Genomic DNA, 24,399 nt, shown 5'->3' with positions numbered 1-24,399 from the left:
GAAGCTTTGTGGAGGTATAGACGAATTGCATTAACCAACCTGCATCAAGAAGATCAAAAATCGTTCTACTCAAATTTTTGATTCTAGTGATTGTGATATCTTTTATCTTAATTGCATGTTTTGTTATTGTTTATACTTGGAGAAGAAAACTTGCACAAAAATCATCTAGTATGTTGTCGATCGAACAACAGTTTCAAATGGTTTCTTATGTAGCACTGAGAAAACCAACAAATGAGTTTTCATCTTCACAACATGATTGGCCAGGGGAGCTTTGGCTTTGTGTACAAACGAAATTTGGGTGAAAATGAACTGAAAAATAGAAGTGAAGGTAATTAATCTTAAGCAAAAAGGTGTAACCAAGAGTTTTGTTGCTGAATGTGAAGCATTGAAAAGTATTAGACATAGGAATCTCATCACAATGATCACTGTTTGCTCAACCATTGATTTGCAAGGGGCTGATTTCAAGTTGCTCGTTTATAAATACATGCATTGTGGAAGTTTAGAGGATCGGCTGCACTAGAGCAATGAACAACTTAAACTAGGAATTTAAATCTCACTCAAAGACTAAACTTAGTCACTGATGTCGTTTCTGCAATTGAGTATCTTCACCATCACTGCCTACCACCAATTGTTCATGGTGATCTAAAGCCAAGCAATGTTTAGCTTGATCATGATATGATTGCCCATGTGAGTGACTTTGGGCTAGCAAGATTTTTGTCTGACCACTCACTTTGTATAGAACCTGAAGCTCAATCAAGAGCAATTGGGATGAAAGGAACTGTTAGTTATGCTGCCCAGCTAATAATTTTCACGTATTTTTGGTATTTTGTTCTTTTAAATAATGTTATATACACATAACCTAAGAACTTAATTAATGTTAATATCTAACATAAAGAAAATGATTTTTTTTTTTTTAAGAGTAAGATATTGGCGGGCGATGCGTCCATGACAGGAGATGTGTACAGCTTCGGAATTTTGTTGCTAGAGATGTTTACAAGAAGACGACCAACTGATAACATGTTTAATGACGGCTTGACTCTCCATGGATATGCCAAGATGGCTCTGCCACAAAAAGTAATGGAAATTGTTGATCCTTCACTGTTGTTGGATCATGAAAACGAAAGAATCAGGATTGAAGAGTGCTTGGTAGCTGTAGTGAGAACTGGAGTTTTCTGCTCGATGGAGTCTCCATCTGAGCGAATACAAATGACAGATGTTGTAGCAAAATTATGTGCTGCTAGGGAGATTTTTACGGGTAGAAGTATTTGATTGTAAATTTCTAGTCACTTTTTCAATTTTTATGGAAGTGGAAGGGCAGGTACCGTCATCTCACACAAAGTGGAAATTTATAATTTCTATTGAAAGAAAATGCTTGTTTGATTGGTAATCGAACAATGAATATGATTAAATTTCAGTTAATTGTTTTAAATGTGCTTGCTTTTTAATTTAGCACTGAAAATTTACCAAAAATGTTTGAACGAAACCAAGTATGATTTTTTAGTACATATCACTCATTCTTAATTTTTGAGCGGGGCTCGATCCGCAATTCTCTTATCCTCAATGAAAGATTTTTTTTTTTTTAATTTTAACTGGATGGTACCTAAATATGTATTTAATATCCTTTTTTTCGTGATAAAAAATAATATTTTAGATTAATAAAACTTTATGTTCAATTTCCGTGACCATATGATTTACAAAGATAAATTTTAATTTGTAAATATCTAAAATTTCCCATTTTTGATCGAAATGTAAAGATAATAAGATAAAATGATATCTACATCCCTAATGTTTGGGGAAATGGTTATGAAAATCCTCAAATTTTCAATAAGAGACACCAAAATTCTTTTGGACTATAATACCCTCTAGTTCTATCAACCTCAAAATTTTGACAAAGAAATTTTATAATAAATAGCAATATAATCTTTAAATAAATGTAATAATATATACATTTTAAAATAATTTTGATATTTAAAAAATATTGTAATTTTCCACAGTCTATTAGACATTTATTGTGTTAAAGTAAATTTTATAATAATTTAAATTATTTCAAATATTATATTAAATAATTTTAATATCATTGATAGTGAGATTTATTTTATTAATTGTAAAATCAATTTAACCCAAAAACTTATTTAAAATCTTTATAATTGATACAAACATATTATTAAAATAAATATCTTTTGTTTTTTTTTGATTATAATTTAAAATTAACAATATGTGTAATATTATTAGTGTACTAGATGGATTAAATTATTTATATTATATTTGCATTTATTAAAAGAATTTTGAAATCAATTTTTTAGTTATTATATTAAAGGATATTATGGTCAAAATGAGATCTTGATGACTTTAATTAAAACATCAAGAGTCTCCACGACTATTTTTCTAAATTTTAGAGATGTTGATTTCTTTTTCACGCATAATAAAACAAACATATACATTCATAGTTATTAGAATTATGTAAAATTTAGATAAATTTCAAATTTAATATGAAAAGGAAAATTGTACTTAAATGAAAAAATTTAGCAATTCATAAGGATCTCAAAATAATATAATAAGAATTTACTAAAAAATAGTTATTGATAAAAACTGGGAAATGATTGTGATTGTAATGTTTTTTTTTTCCTCCTTACTCATGAAATATTATTGTTTGCTAAATTACAAAAAAAAATTATTCGAGAACTCCAGAGGGAGAGAGAGAGAGAGAGAGAGAGAGAGAGAGAGAGAGAGAATCCTTATTATTTTAGGGGAGGTAGGTATAATATAACTTTACTTTTAGATAAAAATAAGGGAGATTGTCAATTTTCCCCTACTGTAATTAATATATACCATTTGACCCCTTACTGTTTTTATAATGACCAATAACCCCTGACAGCATAGGTTTACAATATTACTCTTATTTTCAAATGCCCTTTTATTCATATTTATTATGGATTAAATAAATCACATGAATAGAAATTAAAATAAAAAAGTTAAGTATTAAAAATAAGAAAATATATTTGGATGTGAAAAATTAATAATAAAATATTTTTCTTGTACTTTTTTTTATTTTATAAACATTTTCTTATAATAAATATTTTAAATATTTATTATAAGAAAATGTTGACCAATAAAAAAGTACAAGAAAAATTTTTCTTATTAATTTTTTTATTCACATCAAAACATATATTTCATGTTTTTAATAATTAAATTTTTTATTTAGTTTCTATTCATATGATTTATTTAATTTATAATAAATATAAATAAAAGTATATTTGAAAATAGGGGTGATATTATAAAGTTATGCTATCAAGAGATTATTAACTATTATAAAAACAGTAAAAAAATAAATAGTATACATTAATTACAGTAGAGAGAAATTGAAAATCTCCCTAAAAAAATCTATTAATATAAGGTTTCAGCTACTTTGCCCAAGGGCAACTAACCCCATATTTTTGTCTTGTACCTAAATCAGCCGTTAGATTAATACCAATCCAATCGACGGCTTTTACTTAAATGGCTTTAGTGGGACGCCGGCCCAGCATGTCGAGTAAAATCGAGTGTTTTCCACTCTTTCTTCTGCTCTGTTCCCTCTCACTTTGTCTCTCTATCTCCATCATCAAACATAGATAATTTCTTCTTAATTCTCTGATTGTGAATCCAGTCCAATCACATATACGTAATAAATCAAATCTCACTAATCAAGTTAACCATCCATGAAATGAAACTAAAACAATTAGAGACTTGATATTCTCCTAACCCCAACATCCTCATTCACCAAAACCTAAGTTATATACTAAGTCTAAGAAAAATTGTTTTTGTGCGCAGATGGCATAAAATAGAAGCGCAAAGCAACTACCATGAGTTGCAATATCAGATGCCTACCGTGAAAGATAGCAAATCCATTAAAAGAATTAATTAATACTTTTTAGTCAATTATTCATTCAATTGCTCGGCTTGTAGGATTTTGGTTATAAATTTTGGTTTCCATAAGAAATATGGCAGATAGTTAAGGTGTACTGACAGGGTAACTGGATACGCCTATATCACTGGAAGCTGATTTGACATTGGAGTTTCAATCGACGTGGCATATAATGTCTAAATAATTGTTGTAAAATATATTTAGGTTCTGTGACATAATTGTAACTTTCTATGATGATTAGATAATTACTCAAAACACATACTGATTGGATGACTGACCATGATAATAAGTAACTGTTGTGGTAATTATTTAGGTGTTTAAAGTTACTCCTATGGAGCCAAATGCCCAGAGGGGCTTAATTTTTTGGCTTCCATCCTATTAAGAACAACAATTGCTTTCATTCATGGTTTGTGAGTGGAAGCTTAATTTTTTAAGAACAACAATTAAAGATATTTTGAGAATTGATGCTCTTACTCATTGTCCTTGGATAAGATGCAACGGAACTTTGAAAGACTCGCGTTGCTTGTCAAATAAGTAGGAGATAGTGAGAAACTATTTTTCGGTCAACCTTAAGTTACAGTATATGTAACCTAGCAGCTGCCATTTTATGATGCTTTTAGTTTGTGAATTTTAAAAATCAATAAATATGGAGGAAAGGAGAGGAGAGGGTGGAGGAAAGTGAGAACAAATTGTTAGAATTTATTTTTAGATTAAGGGCACTTTTGTCTTTTTAAGTGACACTAAATGACACCAAAGGAGAATTTGCATATTTATTGGTCAATTTATGGTCAATTCTATTTGGATAAACTATGCTTCTTGCAATAATAGAGTCGACTAATTTTGCAATTGAGACAGAAGAATAACTTCATCAATATAAAGTATAGTAGCACCTTGTTAATTTATACTCGATAAATTGATAATCTCAATTAAATAATAATTTTTGTTAGTCCCAATTTAGGATGAACATGATAAATTAATAATATAATAAATTTATTAGATAACAAATTTTTAAAGAAAAATCTTGTTTTGCTATAGGACACAATTAATATATAACTTAATAATTAAATAATTTGAAACTAAATACATATGATATGTCTATAAGGCTTTTGAAAATAAGTTTCCAATGTTGCTTGCTTCTGAAATTAATTTCGACTTGGAGCTATTGTTATATTAATTTATATTAATAAATTATTATTAATTTATTGATATAATAATATTTATTAAATTAATAAATTTTTTATGGTCTCAATACTATTAATTTATTGAGGTTCTCGTTATGTATTGGAATTCGTAACATACAATTACAATGGATTCCTTGACTCAAAAATCATAATCGTACGTGACAAAATCCTTCAATTCATAAAACGAAAGAGAGTAAATTCATAAAAATCAAATAAAAAGTGTGTTTCAGCTACTCGAAGGAGTTATGTTACTCATTGAAAGAATCTGTTTGGTTTCTTCTATCACTCGTGTCCAAATGAGAGCAAGAATTGAGAGTAAATGTTTGTAAAAGGATGTCCCCACCTTCCCCCCAACCAAATCCATGTTATATCATGAAATTTCAAGAAGAAAATTATTAATTTTTCCTTGAATTGTTTAATGCTGCATTTATTAAACTGAAATCGGAATGAGCTGGAAGCGAAATGGACAAGAATGAGAATAGAGAATGAGAATTAGAATAAGTTGTTTACTTGAACTGTAGGAATGAAAATAGGAATGAGCTGGATAGCTATAAATGTGTTTACTTTGTCTTGGAATCAGAATCGAAATGAGTTAAATTGCAACAAATTGCTAAAAAATATTTAATGAATTATTGTCATAATTATTATTTTATATTTTAATTATAGTGATTATTTACTCAAAAATTATTATTATTAATAATTGTCAATAATATATTGATATATAAATTAATTGTAAAAATTAATTATAATAATATATTAATTGTTGTGATTATTTATTCAAAAACTATAATTATTAATATATTATTGTTAATAATGTATTAATATATTAATTAATAATAATATAGGAATTAATTATAATAATTATATTAATAATTATTATAACAATATATTAATTTATTAATAATAAACGAATTAATTATAATAATTATACGAATGATTATTATGATAGTATATTTATTAATTAATTATAATAATAAAAATATATTAATTACTGTGATTATTTATTCAAAAACTATAATGATTGATATATTATTGTTAATAATTTATTAATATATTAATTAATAGTAATAATTATATATATTAATTAATAATATTAATACATGAATTAATTATACTAATTATATTTTTATATTAATTAATAGTAATAATTATATCACTATTAATTATATCAATTAATTAATGATAATATATGAATTAATTATAATAATAATATATTAATTATTATGATTATTTATTCAAAAATTACAATTACTAATAATTATTGTTAATAATGTATCAATTTATTAATTAAATATAATATATTAATTAATTAATTATAATAATATATTAATTAATTATATATTTGGCTTTTTATTTTCTAATTTTGATATTTGTATTTTTTATTTAAAGGAGGGGCATTTTAGGAACATTTGAATGTTAATGGGGGCAAAATAGAAACTCCAAGGAATGGGAAATTAATTCCCACCTCCCCCATGGAAATTAATCTCTCATTCCCTATTTCCAAATAATGGTGGACCCCACGATTCCGATTCCTACTCCATTTTTGCGAAGTAAATGCCGTCAATTACTCTGATTCTGGATTTTGTTTCCCAAATCCAGGAATTAAATGTAGCATAAGTGTAATTGGTTGTGATCAGTATGCTGTCATGTGGGCGCAAATAGGTATTTACAAGGACACTTCACGATTGTCAAATCCAAGTTTATAGTAGACAATTGTGATCTCTAGCTGCTACACATTTCCTCTATTATTAAATTTACTGTAATTTTAATTAATCATATAATTATTTAGAAAAATTTTCCATTTAACCACTTTCCAACTTTTAATATAAAAAAAGACCTTACTTCAATTTTTCTTACAATAAGAACCACTTACAAAGCTCTGGGACTAAACAATCCCTAAATTCTCAAAACAAAACACACAAACATTTCGCCCAATATTCACCTAAAAATATCGCCCGAAATATGCCCACACAAAGTTCCTTCACTTCTAGTGTTTCTTGAGTTTCGCCGAGTTCCTTCACTTCTAGCGGCGATTTCCTTCACTTCCAGTGGGGCGTGTGAGTTATTTTGCTTCCAACAAGTTTATTTACACAGTTTTCGGTGGCTTAGGTACTTTCTTGATTGTTTTTCATGAATTTAGAATAATTTTTTATTAAAATTGCCTGCTCGGTTCATCATTGATCATAATTAATCACTATGATGTGTATTGGGTATGAAAATATGAGAGTTTTTTTAAGATTAAGATATCTAATAAATAATAAATGGCACACCAAGTGTTTGTTTAAATGCCTCTAAGAAATTATTGATCTAAACTTAGAACTGTTCTTTCGGTTATGGCCACGCTCCCTGCACCGACCACAAGTTATAGTAGACCGAGGGATATCCTCACCTATAGATGGTATTCTTTGTGTTTTCCGACAACCGGAAGATGATGGTACATCTGGTGGGTTCACTTGCAATGTTTGGACATCTGCTGTAATTTCCCAATTGGCCATATCACCAACTGGAATAATAGGCTCGGAATATGTCATCACCAATGTCTCCTTTATGTAGTAACAAGAACAAAAACTTATAGGATCAACTCGAAAATATAGGCAAACCGCAATTGCATGAGCACAAACAAATTGGTCTACTTGAAATACTCTACAGCTGCATGTCTTGTTTCTTATGTCAACAAAACCCTCTTTAATACCACCATCATTCACCTGAAATTGATGGCCAGATACATTTAAAACACACATTTTAGTGGTAGTATTTTTTTCTACCATAGAATATTTTTTGTGCCCAAGTTGTAAGGCGAGTAGTCATGGATTTAGCCACCTTCTTTCTATCATAAAACCATTATTGCATTATAAGTCGAAAGTGATCAACTAATTGAGTAATAGGAAATTTTCTTGGTTCCTTCATCAAAGCATTAATGCTCTCTGCAATATTAGTGGTTAGAATGTCATACCTTCGACCTTCGACCTTCAAAAAGCGGACACATCTTTATTTGTTAAACATAAGAACCAAGATATACTTATTGTTCAAATTTATGTTGATGATATTATTTTTGGTTCTACTAATGAATTATTATGTAAAGAATTTTCATCTTGTATGAGCAAAGAATTTGAGATGAGTATGATGGGAGAGTTGAAGTACTTCCTTGGACTCCAAATCAAACAAAACGAGGAAGGAATTTTCATAAATCAAGTCAAGTATGTGAAAGATCTACTCAAAAGATTTGGCTATGATAATGGAACGGCAAAAAATACTCCAATGAGTACTACCATCAAGCTAGACAAAGATGAGAAAGGTAAGGAAGTTGACATCAAGACTTATCGAGGTATTATCGGATCCTTACTCTATTTGACTGCTAGTAGACCTGATATTATGTTTAGTGTATGTTTGTGTGCTAGATTTCAATCTTGTCCTAAAGAGTCACACATGCTTGCTGTCAAACGAATTTTTTGATATTTGATTGGCACCATTAATCTTGGCCTTTGGTATCTTAGGGGAACTCATATTGACCTAACTTGTTATTCGGATGCCGATTTTTCTGGATATAAGGTTGATAGAAAAAGTACTAGTGGTACATGCCACTTCTTAGGTCATTCACTTGTCTCTTGGTTTAGTAAGAAACAAAACTCGGTTGCACTTTCAACCACCGAGACCGAATACATTGCCGCAGTAAGTTGTTGTGCACAAATGTTTTGGATGAAACAAACCCTTAGAGACTATGGTATTAATCTTGATCAAATACCTATCTTGTGTGACAATACTAGTGCTATTAATCTATCCAAGAATCCCATTCAACATTCTAGGACTAAGCATATAGAAATTAGGCATCACTTCCTTAAAGATCATGTTCAAAACAGAGATGTTGTAATTAAATTTGTTTCTACTAAAAATCAACTTGCAGATATCTTTACAAAACCTCTTAGTGAAGAGCATTTTATAAAGATAAGACATGAGCTTAGAATGATGAATGTTGCATATTGAATTATGATTTGTTGATTTAGTTAATATGTTTGTTCTTGTATGCGTTTATGGTTCTTGTATTGAATGGCTTATTGAAAAGTTTTAAATCACAAAATGATTTAAAATTGATCAATTTTTAAGCCAAAAATAAATTGGTGTGTTTAATACAAGTATAAGAGCTTGGCAAAATTCAATTAGAGGCAAAAAGTTTTTTAAGTCTACACCGGTATACCGCTTCCTCTCAACCGGCCAACCGTTTTCTCATTGATTGCTCTCGGGTCAACTTTCGAATAACCGGATTTACCAAACCAGTAAACCGGATTTGCTTTGCAAAATTTCTGGACGAAAACCGGTCAACCGATTAGAAAAACCGGCAAGCCGGATGTGTTTTGGAGTTCACTGGACAAAAACTGGTCATCCGGTTATTCAATCCAGAAAGCCAAATTTGTTAAGCTTCCTCTCTGCCTCAAAACCGGACAGCCGGTTCTTCAAATCCGGAAAACCAATTACGGGTTGCATGGTTCTGCCTCACAACCGGCTAACCGGTTCTGCAACCCAGAAAGCCAAATTCGAAAGGCAACTTTCTACCTCAAAATCGGATAACCAGTTCTGCAAAACGGTAAGCCAGATATGGTTTTGTGCTCACTGTCCACTAACCGGCTAACTGGTTAGTGAAATCTGGCAAGCCGGATTCTAGCTTTTTAAACTATTCATCATCTTTCTCCCTCTTTCGGTATTCCGGATAACTCTCTCTCTCTAAATCCGCATTTTTCTCTCTCGTTTTCACTCCAAAATCCATCATTTTTCACTCTTTTTTTATGTAAATTGAATCATTAAACTTATTCCCCATCCATTTTTTAGGCCAAAAACATCTTTCAAATCCATTTTCCATATCAAATTCAACAGATCCGAACTTAAACTTAGGGTTTCAAACGATTTTTTCTCTCTCTTGATTTCTTCCTCTCAAGTCGTTTTTGAACCAAATTGCTTCTAAAAAATCTCTTTCAATCCTCATCATCTTCCTTCTCTTTGCTCCTTTTAACTTCCAATCAATCAAAATCACAATGTCAAGTTCACGGCCGGTTCGAAGAAAAGGCAAAGAATCGATTCAACAAGCCAACCGGTCACGGCAAGCAGGGGGCACCTCCAATCAATCCAATTTTGAGTCCACACACTTTCAGAACAACAAACATTTAGCCAAACTTCTTCACCAAAGTTTCAGGACTCGTGAGGTACTCAATAGATTTTATGTTTTACCGGATTTGATTAATACTCTCAATATTAGTCATAGAAACTTATTTCAATTGTTGGGTGATGTTGGTTAGATTGATGCACTTATGATTGAGGAGAATGTTTATCCCGACTTGGTGAAAGTGTTTTACTCAAACATGGACGTTTCTGCGGAGAGCAAGACTCGAGTAATCACCAATGTTGGAGGAGTTATGATTGATTTTGATGTTTCCTTGTTAAACTTTATCCTAGGATCATCCGATTTTGGCCTAGAAATTTTTCGCCTAGGAAATCTCCCAAACTTGATAGTTATGTTCATGTTGACGCCATTCGTAATATTTGTCGGCGTAATGATCTTTCTGTTGAAGACTGCACCATTCATTTCCGTACTCAGTGTCTTTGTCTTCAAACTCGCATTTTGCTTCACTTTATTCAGTCCATTGTTCTTCCTAGATCAGGGCATTTGGATGAGGTTTCCCACATGGACGTTGCTTTGATTGATTGTATTCTTAGACGTCGTTCGGTTAACTGGGGATATACTATCATCTGAACCATGTTGACCATACCTGCCTTGATTATCCGCTTCTTTCTATATGGTCATTTCATTACCCGAATTCTTAAATATTTTGATGTATCGCTTCAAGAACCATCGTGTAGACCGTCTAAAGGTATAGGGGATGACGTTGTATTTGGCTTAGGTTTTGAGTGGAAAAATGGCACTTAGGTCAAATTCACTGAAAAAAAGTTTACCTTTCTTGCTCCAAGTGATGATCGGCCACTTAATATTGTGGTTCCAGCCGATCAGCTACCTGTTTTCTCACTCTCATTTCGGGGCCAACGTAGACACCGAGATCCTCCCGTGATTGCTTTAACTCCTGGTGCCTCTGCATCCGCCTCATCACCTCCACAGCCTCCTACCTCTGAAGATGTTACTCTTCAGCAGCTTATGGATGAGGTGAGGACACTCTTTGTGCGGCAGACTGAGTTTTAGCAGTAGCAGTAGCAGCTCATTCATGGACAACGCCTCCTCTTTAAGCACTTCAGCATTCCATATCCGTATCCTCCTCCATCACCACCATTCTCACCACCTCAGTAGTCTCTTATGCTTGTATTTGGACACACCTACATTTCATTTACTGCTTTATGTACTTTTATTTATGATTTTATGGCTGGTTGTTATGTTGTTGGATTATGTCTTTGTTTTGGATGCTATAGATTTGTTTTGATTATTTGTTATGTTATTTCTTTATGCTTTAGATATTTTTAACTAATGTGCTGTATTGAGATTTTGATGATTGAAAGGGGGATTTTCTATTCTTTTTTATGATGAATGGGGAGATATAATTTGTAAGGGGGAAATATTCATTTGTTATGAAAAATATTCATATGCACTTATGCAAGGGGAGCTTTTAAATCTTTTTGAAATTAGTCTTTAAACCTTGCATTGATTAAGGGGGAGTTTTTCATTACTAAATTATATTTTTATAATGTGTTTTGTCATCATAAAAAAAATGGAGATTGTTAGCGATGACTATAAATATTGATTTTGATGATAACAAACCACATATGTTAGTTAAACAAAGATTTATGAATTGTGCTTTTATAATAGGAAAATGATTTTATGGAATTAAAGTGTGTTGGACCAAAATGAAAGTATTTTATAATATTTGATATTGTTTTGAATTTCGGATTTGGACCTATATAAATATATTTAAATCTTTTTGGGCCATTTTATAATTTCACATAATTTGGGCGATGTTCTAATTTCAAAAAGTTTTGGGATTGACAAAGCATTATTTAGAAATTCTAAAATTGGACCTATTTGAACAATTTCATAATGTTTTGGGCCATAATACAGTTTTATAAAGTTTTGAGGTCAAATTATAATTTTGAAAAATATTTCATTGTAGCAGTTACTGTAGCAAGCAGCTAACCGGATATGATAAGCGAAAATCCAGATTTTGGGTAGTAAGCTTTTAGAGCATAAACGACTATCCGGATATCGTAAGCAACATACTGGATATTCTAAAATTTAAATTTTTGCCCTAATGGTAACATGCAAGCGGCTAACCAGATTCCATAAACGGTAAGCCGGTTATGACCAAAATGTGCATAACGGCTAGTTTTTTAGCTCAAACTATATAAACTCAAATCCAATTCATTTTCAAGCCGTCTTGCAAGCAAAATAAAAAAGCACACAACGTTCATTGAGCTCTCATTTCGCCAATCATAAAACCTTGAATCATCTTTTGTTCTTCAATTTGTATATCTACTCTTTAAGAGAGTTTTTATTGTAATCTTTAATTTCTTATCTTAATTGTGAGTGTTTGAGTGTGTGAGACACTTGAGTGAAGAGATTGTGAGATAATCTCTTTGTTGTAAAGGTTCATTGACACTTTGAAGTCAATTGTAACCATTTGAAGCCTTGGAAGGCTTGCATAGTGAAATCCTCAAGCTTGGATTGCTTGGAGGCGTGGATGCAGGCGGGGATTGCCGAACCACGTAAAAATTCGTGTGTTTGTTTCTCTTCTCCTTTACTCATTTGTTATTGTGCTTTTATTGAACTTACTGCTTTCGAATTTATTAAGGCGTTAGATTAGATTGTTGTGTGGTTTTGTTAGGATAATATTTAAAAATACCAATTCACCCCCCCCCTCTTGGGTTGCACACTTGTATTTCATAAAGGAAGCTCTATCGGAACTTTAGGAGTTGTCGTCACATAAATAGGAGTGTACCCATAATTAATTGGATTAGAGTTCATACGCATAATCACTCTCACCATTTCATCGTCCACTATGTCTATAGGCAGTGAATCAATAGGTTGCGTCGAATGAGTTGATTTCACATTTGTCTTTACTGTGAGGGAATACTCATCTAGACTTTTCTTCAGAAATCCATATAACCTTGCAATAAATTGTTCAAATGTTACATCCTTTTGAAAACAAAATGCAGTAACTTTTCCATTCTCATACTCCATACGACCATCCTCCAAAGTCTCCCACGCTCTATCAAAATATATTTTAAGAACTACTGACTCCATTAACCTGATGCAAAATAATAATACTACTTTATTAAAAACACTGCAAATAATAACATTACTATATTAAATAAATAACTAATTATCAACAAATTCGGGTAATCCGAGTGACAGTACTATCGCCCAGGCGACAATATTATATATTAATATGTCGTCCGAGTGACGAATACCAAAATCTAGGCGACATGTACCTATCGCTCAAGCGACAAGTCATTCTAAGCTTGGGCGACAGTTTTGTCGCCAGGGAGATAGGTACTTGTCATCTAGATTCTAGGTTTCATCTTCAATATCGTTCAAAACTCATTTTCGTCGGATTTTACCGAAATTTTACTAATTTATAAATTTATGACCTCATATTAATCATTTAATGTACTCACATTGTAATAAAATGAGCAACTGATCTTTTGTATAAACCCAATAAAAAAATAAGAGATAAAGATTGAAGAAATACTAACCTTAACTTCTTCTTATTCTTTAGTTTGTTGCTTGATTTTGTCTTCAATACTTGGATAAATATATTAGTTTGATGAATATGAGATAGATAAAAGGGAGGTTGAGTGATAATTGAATAATGTGGGAGAGGTGAAATGAGGAGTGTTTTGTTTCGAGAATTTAAGGGTAGTTTAGCCTCAGAACTTTGTAAGTGGTTGTTATTGTAAAAAAAATTGAAGTGAGGTCTTTTTTATATTAAAAGTTGGAAAGTGATTAAATGGAAAAATTTCCCAATTATTTTCCCTACCTAACCATATTATTGTAACAAATGACTTCTTTCGATTTTCCATAAAATTTCCAACATATTCTTCACCAATTATTTGTTTCTAATGTTGTAGTAATGGCACAATTGTTGAATGAATTATGCTTCTATTTGTTACAATAATTAACTTATTAATAGTTCTATTTGTGCTCAGAATTTTGTATAAAGTTCACCAGCCAAAAAACTGGAATAACAGGTTAATAAAATCTGTAACGTGGCTGCTAGAGGATTTGTTGGATTTCAATAATTGATATCCAACTGTCTACAATTTTGGGATTATGTTCCCTCTTAGGCAACACAGTCTTAGTTATAATCATATACAGTAAAACCTTGTAATCTGATACTCAAATAAATTAATAATCTTTATTACATAATAATTTTTTACAGTCCCAACTTAAGTCAAAGGATTAATAATTAATAAAATAATAATTTTTTTTAAAACCTTTATATAACTCTGTTGTCCCATTCATAGCATAAATTAATAATTTGTTGAACTTACAAATATCATTTTTATGATATTTTATTAAATAAAATATAACTCTATTATTATTGTTTTTAATTTAAATATAGATAGATCTCATCTCTAATTTTACTTATTACTTCTAGAAGTTCTAGGGTTGAATTCTGGAATTGCAAGAATTTTAACTCTTTTGTTAATTTAATTTAGATTTAATAGATTAATTCATTTTTAATTGATTAGATTCGTAAAAAATAATAAATTTTTAGTTGATTAAAATGTACATTTATTAAATTTTATACATATTCTATAAATTATTAAATTATTAATAAATTTTATATAGTTCCAATATCATTAATTTATAGAGATTTTACTTCTTTTTTTCTAAATATGTGAACCGTTTTAGGATTGCACCGCCATAATTACTGGATAGTTAATGTTCGACCATTTGGCGTTCGAGTAGAAATTTCCGAGAAAAAACACAAAAAAAAGATTGGGCTTTATTGCACATCCAAAAGACTCCACCAACAACACCATTCAATCATTCAGCTTTACTGACTGCGTCTTTGGTTTACATCACCATTACAGGACAGCATGAAGGAAAAACGTTGCATCCACATTGTTTTCTTATTACTTATTTAATTGGATCAGGATTTTGTCACGTCTGAGTAGAATTCACGAGATTAGTAATGATTAATGAATAACAATTAACGGGTGTGGCTACAATGCCAACGGCAATGTAGCCGGCACCATGCCGGGCTCTCAAAAAAAGAGCCCGGCTGTCTTTGGCTGCCAAAGACTTGTGCAACCGGTTTGTTAACCGGTTGCACCTTTTTTTTAAAAAAAGAAATATTAAAAGAATACAAAATAAAAATGAAAAAATTAAATAAAATTTAAAAAATAGTATTTTATAATATAACTAATAGAAATAAAAATAAAGAAATTAAAAATGAAAAAAATTATCACTAGAATAATTCAATAAAAAAATTTTCTACTCGTTTCATGTTTGACATCTAAATTACATACTTTACGTGATAGATTGCATATTTGACTTAAAATGTTGCAGATTTCATGTTTAACACCAGTTGTTGCATGTTGAATACCCCGCATTGTAGCTTTAGCCATATTTTATAGGATGCATAAATATTATTTTCAGATCCTAACTTCAAGTATGATAGTTGAAGCTCATTAGTTTGGAAATTTACTCTTAAAGAAAGAGGTTATTTATAACCATACAAATAGACTCGAATATTGATCATCATAATGAGGTGAAACTATATCTACGTCATTAGGATTAGAATTCTCTTGTGATATGAGCTCTCTTGAACTTTTAATAATCGTATGTCATGTGTCATTTAACATAATATATGGATAGAATTTGATTTCTTTATATTTGTTTTACTTATTAATCATCAATCAACATATAAATTTCTACTCAACACAAGTTTCAATCAGGAGAGAATCTTAGTTCACACCATTAAATTAAAAAGTGATTAACAATTTTAAGTCAAGTTTAACTAATTTTTTTCTTAGGATCTTCACTAATAAATGACAAATTAAAAAACTAAAACTGTTCGATCATAAATTATAATTTTTTTAAGTTGATAAATCAATAACAACTTTAAAAAAAAAAAAAGAAATAAACATGCATTTTGCTTGTTAAACACGCATGGCACATAATCATCATTATCACCACTATACTTCACTATGTACTTTATTGGGTCCAAGGCCGGCTCTGGAGGGTTTAGACAAACTTTTATTTGGAGGCCTTTCTATATTAAATAACAGGACTTTAAAGGAATATTAAATAGTGAAAAATTTAATTATCTTAAATAATATCTTGAATTTCAACCATTATTAGTAAGATCCCAAAATAATAATAAGAATAATAAGAATAATAATAATAAAGATGCCTACTTATTTTCAAAAGAACTTTAACTAATCTAATTCAATTGTCAACATTTATGCTATTTATATCACAAATTTCATAGCTGATTCAAGCCATATATCAACACAACAAATAAAAAAATTAAATTAAATTAAAAAAATAAGCATACTAATTGTTGAGTAATAAAAAGTATCAATCAGGCATTTTCCCATTTCCTATCCGGGGGCAAATTTCCCTAGTTGAATGTTACGAGCAGATTCCTAGTAGTGTATCTTTTATGGGACGCATGCCAACCAAAAACGAATACCGACCAGGTACCTGTCACTCAGAGAGAGGACACAACCTCATAAACACACGACAGTTTCGCCATGCCCCAAATCGCGGGAGAGAACACGACGCCCCACGTTTATCCACGTTCGGTTGTTGAAGACCCATTAAGGCCCTTAATCACCCGAATATGGCAGGCATGGAAAATACTCTGAGAAAGTGGGATGACAGCCTATAAAAAGCTGAGAAATCGATAAAAAAGGATAGACAAAAAAAAAGTGAGAGAGGGAAACTCTGCCAAATTGATACCAGGCATTACTACACAAGCATCCCGAATACACTTTTCTCTAAACACATTACAGTTAACGTGCATAAACAAAAATCATATAGTTTTCCCGTAAACCCCGCATACTGACTTAAGCATCGGAGGGTTTGCGCCGGAAAAACCACTGGCACATCTGATTTGTTTCTGTGCACGCAGGTCTGGAAAGAAGAAGACAAGTCATTTGAGTCCAAGGAGCTCAGGTAAGTGCAATAGCTTGTGGAGTGCAACCTTCTCATCATCATCAATACAACCGTTGGTGATCCAATTTGGTCGGGCAAAGGGCGATCAGATTTCTGCATCAACACTAATCATTTAAAATAAAATAATTAAAATTACAGTACATACAAAGTTGACTAGTTGAGATGAATATAATAGTTAGATGTTAGATGATGGCAATGAATTTTATAGAGAATATCAAAATAATTTTCATTGTAGATACAAGAGCAAAAAAGTTTTTAGCTGAACATCAATGATTCAATATCTATTAGTTTTGAGGTTTTAAGTAGAGTTAGCAGAATACTAAAAGTTTTAAAATCTGACATAAATAATTTTAATATAGTGGTTATTTTTTGGAAAGAGAAAGTATTGAATTTTTTTCTTGCAATCATTAACAAAATAAAGTTCCAAAGTGTTTGAATCATTTTTATACTGTAAAAATCATATTTTTATAAAAGAAAATACTTCTAAGGTGAAGATTATCAAATATAAAGATAATTATGAATGAGAGTAATAAAAGGGAGATGCCTAAAAATTATGTTTTCTTATAATATATACTTAACTTAAAAGAATTAGAATCTTAGAATAATAATTATTATTGTATTAATAAATAAATATCCTAAACTTGTGACCTTCCTAAATATGGAACCTAGACAACCGCCTAGTTTGCCTAATTCTAAAGCCACCTCTAACTAAGTCAAATAAGGTCCTGTCTGGAATTGAGGTGCTGTAGTTTTTAAACTACAGCTGCTGTGAAAAAATAAACTGTAATTATAAAATAAAAATTAATAATATATAGTAAATATAAAATTTAAATAATAATTTTGACAAATTATTAAAGATATAATATATTTTTTATTATACAAGTGAAAAATCATATTAATATAACTTTCAAGGTATAGTATCTACTGTTTACCAAACACTTTAGTACTGTAGCTTAAAAGTTACAGCTGCCCAACCTCAATACCAAACGCACCCTAAGCCATATAATCTACTTTTGGAAAATAGAGAGAAAAACAAACAAAAATGTTAATCAAGTATTTGATTGTTTTGGTGGATTCCTTGACAATCAATTCCAATAATTTTTGTAAGTATGTGCAAATTTCTACTCGGAAAATAAGAAGCGGGTCCTCAACTATCTAATAAACCAATTAAAATTAACTAGCTATTACATAAAGCTCCTTATGTTCAATTGTATGGAGACCCACTAGATTTATTTCTTTTGGGATTTTGAACCAACTTGATAATCAAATCGCATACGATCAGTTCAGTAACAGTACAGCTAATTTAATAGAATTAAGATTTCTCTTATTCTGAACTCTTCTAAATTTTTTAAAATTTAGTACATGTCACTTGTTTTTACTGTAAGTATATGACTATAATTTAATTACTTTTTTGGAAAAAGATAGTTACACTTACAAAATTTAGGAAAAATGTCATGTACATCCCTAAGTTTTTTGGAAAAAAACACTGAAACCACTTTTCTACTATAATATTCTTTAAATATAGTAACTAAAAATTAACTTTAATTTTTTTAATAAATACGAATATAATATAAAAATATATAATCAATCTAGTAGACTAATATTATTAAAATATTTAAGATAATTTGAAATATGTAATTATTATATTTATTCTAATAATATATTTTTAGTTATTTGAAGGATTTCAAATAAATCTTTGGGTTAAATAGATTTTACAACTAATAAATATCCCATGTATTAATAATATTAAAATTACTATTTTACATAATATTTAAAAAATTTTAATATTATTTATTTATTTTAATATTATATTTCTATTTATTATGAATTTACTTTAACATAATAAAGTATGTAAAATATTAAAATTAAATAATAAAATTATTTTAAAATATATATATTATTATATTTATTTTAATAAAATATTTCTTATTTTTATAATATTAGAGTTAATTTTTTGAATTAAAAAAATTTTAAAAATATTATAATTCAAAGAAAAAAAATTTATCCTTATTAAAAATTTAGGAGTCTTTCTAATAAGATCTCTCAAATCGTAAAGATACAGACGTTTGTTAAAATCTTAAGGATGTAGACGTTTCTTCTGTTAATTGTCGCTAAAGCTACAATGTCGGGCATTGAGGCTAAAGGATGTAGCAACATTTCACGTTAAATATGCAACATACATGTATAACATGCAACGTTGACGTCAAAAATGAAATGAGCAAGAATATTCTTTATTTTGACTTTATTGAGAACATGCAATATTGGACGTGAAACATGCAACCGTGATTCCCAATATGCAACAAGTGATGTAAAATATGAAACCTACAATATTTTCACGTTAAATATACAACCTATTACGTAAAGTATGCAACTTTGACGTCAAACATGAAACATGCAAGAATATTCGAGAATATTCGAGAATATTCTTTCTTTTGACTTTATTTAGGACATGCAACATCTAACGTTAAATATGCAATCGTGAGTCGTGACATTCAACATGCAATCGTGAGTCCTGACATTCAACATGCAACAATTGACGTTAAACATGAAATCTGTAATATTTTACGCCAAATATGCAACTTATCATGTAAAGTATGCAACTCAGACGCCAAACATGAAACAAGCGAAAAAATTTTTTATTGAATTATTCTAGTGATAAAATTTTTTTATTTTCAATTTCTTTATTTTTTATTTCTATTAATTATATTATAAAATATTATTTTTTTATATTATATTATATTTTTTCATTTTTATTTTGTATTTTTTTAATATTTCTTTTTTAAAAAAGGTGCAAAAGGTTAACAAGTCTTTGGCTGCCAAATGGCAGCCAAAGACAGCCGGGCTCTTTTTTTTGAGAGCCGGCATGGTGCCGGCTACAATGCAGTTATAAAATATCAATGACGTTGTCCATTACTCTGTCATAAATGATATTTCAACAGCTTGATTGGTCAAAATATACGTTTGGTGGGCTACCGACCCCATATAAAAATTTGTGAATGCAGAAAATTTTTCATTTGTGCTTTAAAGGCCCACTCTTCACACGAAGTTGAAACAATCGTTCAGACATTCTGAACAGCTTCATCTCATCCCCAGCCTCAAACTCATAGACATGCTAAATTCCATTTCCATTAGCAGCCTTGCCATTTCCTTATGGTGCATCAGCTTGTTTTTGCTTAATTCTCATAGCTGTTTCGCCGATTCAAACGAGATGGATCGCCTCGCATTGCTTGCCATAAAGTCACAGCTTCAGGATCCACTTGGGGTTACAAAGTCATGGAACAATTCTATCAACCTGTGCCAGTGGACAGGCGTAACTTGTGGTCATCGGCACCAAAGGGTAACAGAGCTAGATCTTGAAAGCCAAAACATAGGAGGTTTCTTATCTCCTTACATTGGAAATCTGAGCTTCCTCAGAGTCATCAACCTGGCAAACAACAGTTTTCACGGTCAAATTCCGAAAGAAGTTGGTCGTCTTTTCAGGCTTGAAACTATAGTACTCTCAAACAATTCTTTTTCAGGTAAGATTCCAACCAACTTGTCTCGTTGTTTTAACCTCCTCGATTTTTGGGTCCATACTAACAACCTTGTGGGAGAGATTCAAGCAATCATCGGCAACTGGTTGAAACTTGAGCGCTTGTCCTTGTACGATAATCAGTTGACAGGGCAGCTCCCACCTTCCATTGGGAATCTCTCAGCTCTCCAGACATTTGACATCGCGGGAAATAAATTGGATGGGAGAATTCCTGATAGTCTAGGTCAACTAAGAAACTTGAACTACTTAGGCACAAGTGAAAATGATTTCTCTGGTATGTTTCCTCTTTCAGTTTGTAACATCTCTTCCCTAGACGAGGCTTATCTATTTAAAAATAGATTCAAAGGAAGTCTTCCCGTCTGCTTAGGTTTCAATCTTCCAAAACTGACCGTCCTAGTAGTAGCTCAAAACAATCTTACAGGTTTTCTCCCGCAGTCATTGTCCAATGCTTCAAAACTTGAATGGCTTGAGCTTAACGAAAATCATTTCAGTGGGCAAGTGAGAATCAATTTCAACAGTCTTCCGAATCTAAGTAAGCTTTATTTGGGTCGAAATAATTTAGGAACAAGGACATCTACTGATCTTGATTTTATAACCCTTCTCACAAACTGTAGTAAGTTGGTAAAGCTTGGTTTAGTTTTTAATAGATTTGGAGGTGCTCTACCACATTCTATAGCCAACCTCTCGACAACAATGACCTTAATCGCCATGGCAGGGAATCAAATATCAGGCACCATACCTTCTGAAATAAGAAATCTTTTCAATCTTAATGGATTGGGTTTAGAGTATAACCAGTTAACAGGCACTATTCCTCCTGCCATTGGTGAGCTCAGAAACCTGCAATATCTCGGCTTGGTTGGAAACAACATAAGGGGGATCATTCCTGACTCAATCGGTAACCTCACATTATTAAATATCCTTCAATTAGGATTCAATAAATTGCAAGGCAGTATACCCTCATACCTCGGCAAATGTCAGAATTTGATGCAATTGAGTGCCCCCAACAATCAACTCAATGGTACTTTGCCCCCACAAATTTTTGGGATAACACCTCTTTCAAAACTCTTAGATTTGTCCGAAAACCATTTTAGTGGTTCTATCCCCTCGGCAAATGTCAGAATTTGATGCAATTGAGTGCCCCCAACAATCAACTCAATGGTACTTTGCCCCCACAAATTTTTGGGATAACACCTCTTTCAAAACTCTTAGATTTGTCCGAAAACCATTTTAGTGGTTCTATCCCACTAGAGGTGGGTAACTTGAAAAGTCTCGTTCAATTGGATATATCTAGAAATCATTTTTCCAATGAGATTCCTGTTACTCTAAGTGCTTGTACAACCTTAGAGTATCTTCTTATGCAGGGCAATTCATTTAATGGAAGCATCCCGCAGTCTCTGAATGCCTTAAAAAGCATTAAAGAGCTAGATCTTTCATGTAACAATTTGTCTGGCCAAATCCCAATACATCTTCAGGATCTACCCTTCTTAGAGTACCTAAACCTATCTTACAATCACTTTGAGGGCGAGGTACCAAAAAAAGGAGTGTTCAGCAATGAAACAAGAATTTCTTTAACTGGGAATGAACAGCTTTGTGGAGGTTTAGGTGAATTGCATTTACCAGCCTGCCATTCGGTTGGACGAAGAAAAGAAACTATTACTCTTCTCAAAGTTGTGATTCCGGTGATTGGGTTAGTTCTCAGCTTATTAATGTGCTTTATTGTTGTTTATACTCGAAGAACCAAACTTGCACATAAATTATCAAGTGCACTGTTGATGGAACAACAATTTCCAATAGTTTCTTATGCTGAGCTAAGTAAGGCAACAAAAGAATTTTCTTCATCAAACAGAATCGGCAAGGGAAGCTTTGGCTTTGTGTACAAGGGAAATCTAGGCGAGGGCGGAATGTCAGTAGCAGTGAAGGTAATGAGTCTGAATCAAAAAGGTGCAACAAAGAGTTTTGTTGCCGAATGTGAAGCATTAAGAAACATTCGTCATCGGAATCTCATCAAAATCATCACTATCTGCTCAAGCATTGATATTAAAGGTGCTGATTTCAAGGCAATTGTTTATGAATACATGCAATGTGGAAGTTTAGAGGATTGGTTGCACCCTACCAATGATGAAGTGGGCAGTTTAAATCTCATTCAAAGACTAAACATAGTCATTGAAGTGGCTTGTGTAATTGAATATCTTCACCACCACTGCCAACAACCAATTGTTCATGGCGATCTAAAGCCAAGCAACGTTTTACTTGATCATGACATGGTTGCCCATGTGAGTGACTTTGGGCTAGCTAGATTTCTGCCGAACCACTCATTTCTTATAGCTCCTGAAGGTCAATCAAGTTCAATTGGGATGAAAGGAACTGTTGGTTATATTGCCCCAGGTAATTATTTTTTCCATATATATGTGATATTGTGATCTTTTAAATAATATACTATATGCACATGATATAAGCACTTAATCTAAGCATCTAACACAAAGAATATGGTATGTGTATATATTTTTGGCCAGAGTATGGTATGGGCGGCGATTTATCCATGACAGGAGATGTGTACAGCTTCGGAATTTTGTTGCTTGAGATGTTTACCAGAAGAAGACCAACTGATAACATGTTCAATGATGGCTTGACTCTCCATGGATATGCCAAGATGGCTCTGCCGAAAAAAGTAATGGGAATTGTTGACCCTTCACTGCTGATGGAAGCAAGGGGGCCGAGCAGCACTAGGAGTCATGAGAACGAAATAATCAGAATTGAGGAGTGCTTGGTAGCTGTAGTGAGAACTGGAGTTGCCTGCTCAATGGAATCTCCATCCGAGCGAATGCAAATGACAGAAGTTGTAACAAAATTATCTGCTGTCAGGGAGATTTTTATTGGTAATAAGGTTTAGAATAGATTATAAATGCCTAGTCACGTTTTTTATGTTAACAATTATCGAATAGTTTTAATTATAAATTTTTATGCTCATAATTATAAATTCTGTTGAGGATATGTAAAATCTTAAACTTAATTCCACTCTGATCGTTCAATTTTGTGGTCTGAGAATGAAGTTACTAATCATTTTAGCAATATTTCTCAACCTATTATTCAGTTTTCAATTGCCTCATTTACTTTACAACTAAATAAATAGCAACCAGGCCCAGATAAGTCGATAAAATCTCCTGTTGCTCATATTGGTAGATGAAGATTAAGCTACCGTCAAATTAAATGATAAAAAGCTGTCATTTATTTGTGGACAAAAATAACTATTAATGCTTCTCTTTTCTTATAAAATAAGTCAACAGTTATAAATTTAAAAATTTGGAAGCAAATCCTTTAGGATAGGATAAGAAAATTTGTAGCAAAACTTTATTTATGTTACTACAATATTACAAAGTTTTTCAAAGATGATCAATAGATAAAGGTAAGCTAATTTTTCGAGTATATTTTATTCAAACTACAACTATATATAGTTGGTGCCTCAGTGAAGTATATTTTATTAATAATTAGAATTATTTTAATTTTTTTATTTTATCTTACAACTATTGATTCAATGTTTAGTAAAAACTCAGCTTAACATTGAACATTGTCCCAAATGATATTTCATTCATTAATTGATTGGTAATTCTTTATAAGATTTAAGTAAATTAATTATAAGATTTAAATAAATTAATTATATTATCTTCAC

The 24,399-nt window shown here is 31.1% G+C and overlaps 2 protein-coding genes across 2 annotated transcripts; one reads left to right on the top strand and one right to left on the bottom strand.

The window, feature by feature from the left end:
• Window positions 1-7,373: 7,373 nt before the first annotated feature.
• LOC112096987 lies at window positions 7,374-8,068 on the bottom strand. Its single transcript, XM_024181247.1, has 2 exons — window positions 8,036-8,068; window positions 7,374-7,787 (listed from the first exon to the last, which is right to left on the bottom strand). The coding sequence occupies exons 1-2, from the start codon at window positions 8,066-8,068 to the stop codon at window positions 7,374-7,376; spliced, it is 447 nt and encodes a 148-aa protein (XP_024037015.1).
• A 1,356-nt stretch (window positions 8,069-9,424) lies between these two features.
• Window positions 9,425-23,622, top strand: LOC18036961 (putative receptor-like protein kinase At3g47110). The gene is made up of 8 exons (XM_024181246.1): window positions 9,425-9,661; window positions 10,368-10,604; window positions 10,709-10,795; window positions 10,997-11,227; window positions 17,157-17,200; window positions 20,387-21,627; window positions 22,077-23,117; window positions 23,246-23,622. The coding sequence occupies exons 1-8, from the start codon at window positions 9,425-9,427 to the stop codon at window positions 23,620-23,622; spliced, it is 3,495 nt and encodes a 1,164-aa protein (XP_024037014.1).
• The last annotated feature ends 777 nt before the right edge of the window (window positions 23,623-24,399 follow it).

The sequence above is a fragment of the Citrus clementina genome, unplaced genomic scaffold (genome assembly GCF_000493195.1).
Source record: "Citrus clementina cultivar Clemenules unplaced genomic scaffold, Citrus_clementina_v1.0 scaffold_7, whole genome shotgun sequence".
In the NCBI taxonomy this organism is placed as follows: domain Eukaryota; kingdom Viridiplantae; phylum Streptophyta; class Magnoliopsida; order Sapindales; family Rutaceae; genus Citrus; species Citrus x clementina.
Note: the sequence above shows the minus strand (reverse complement) of the source record. Positions and strands in the feature narration are given on the sequence as shown.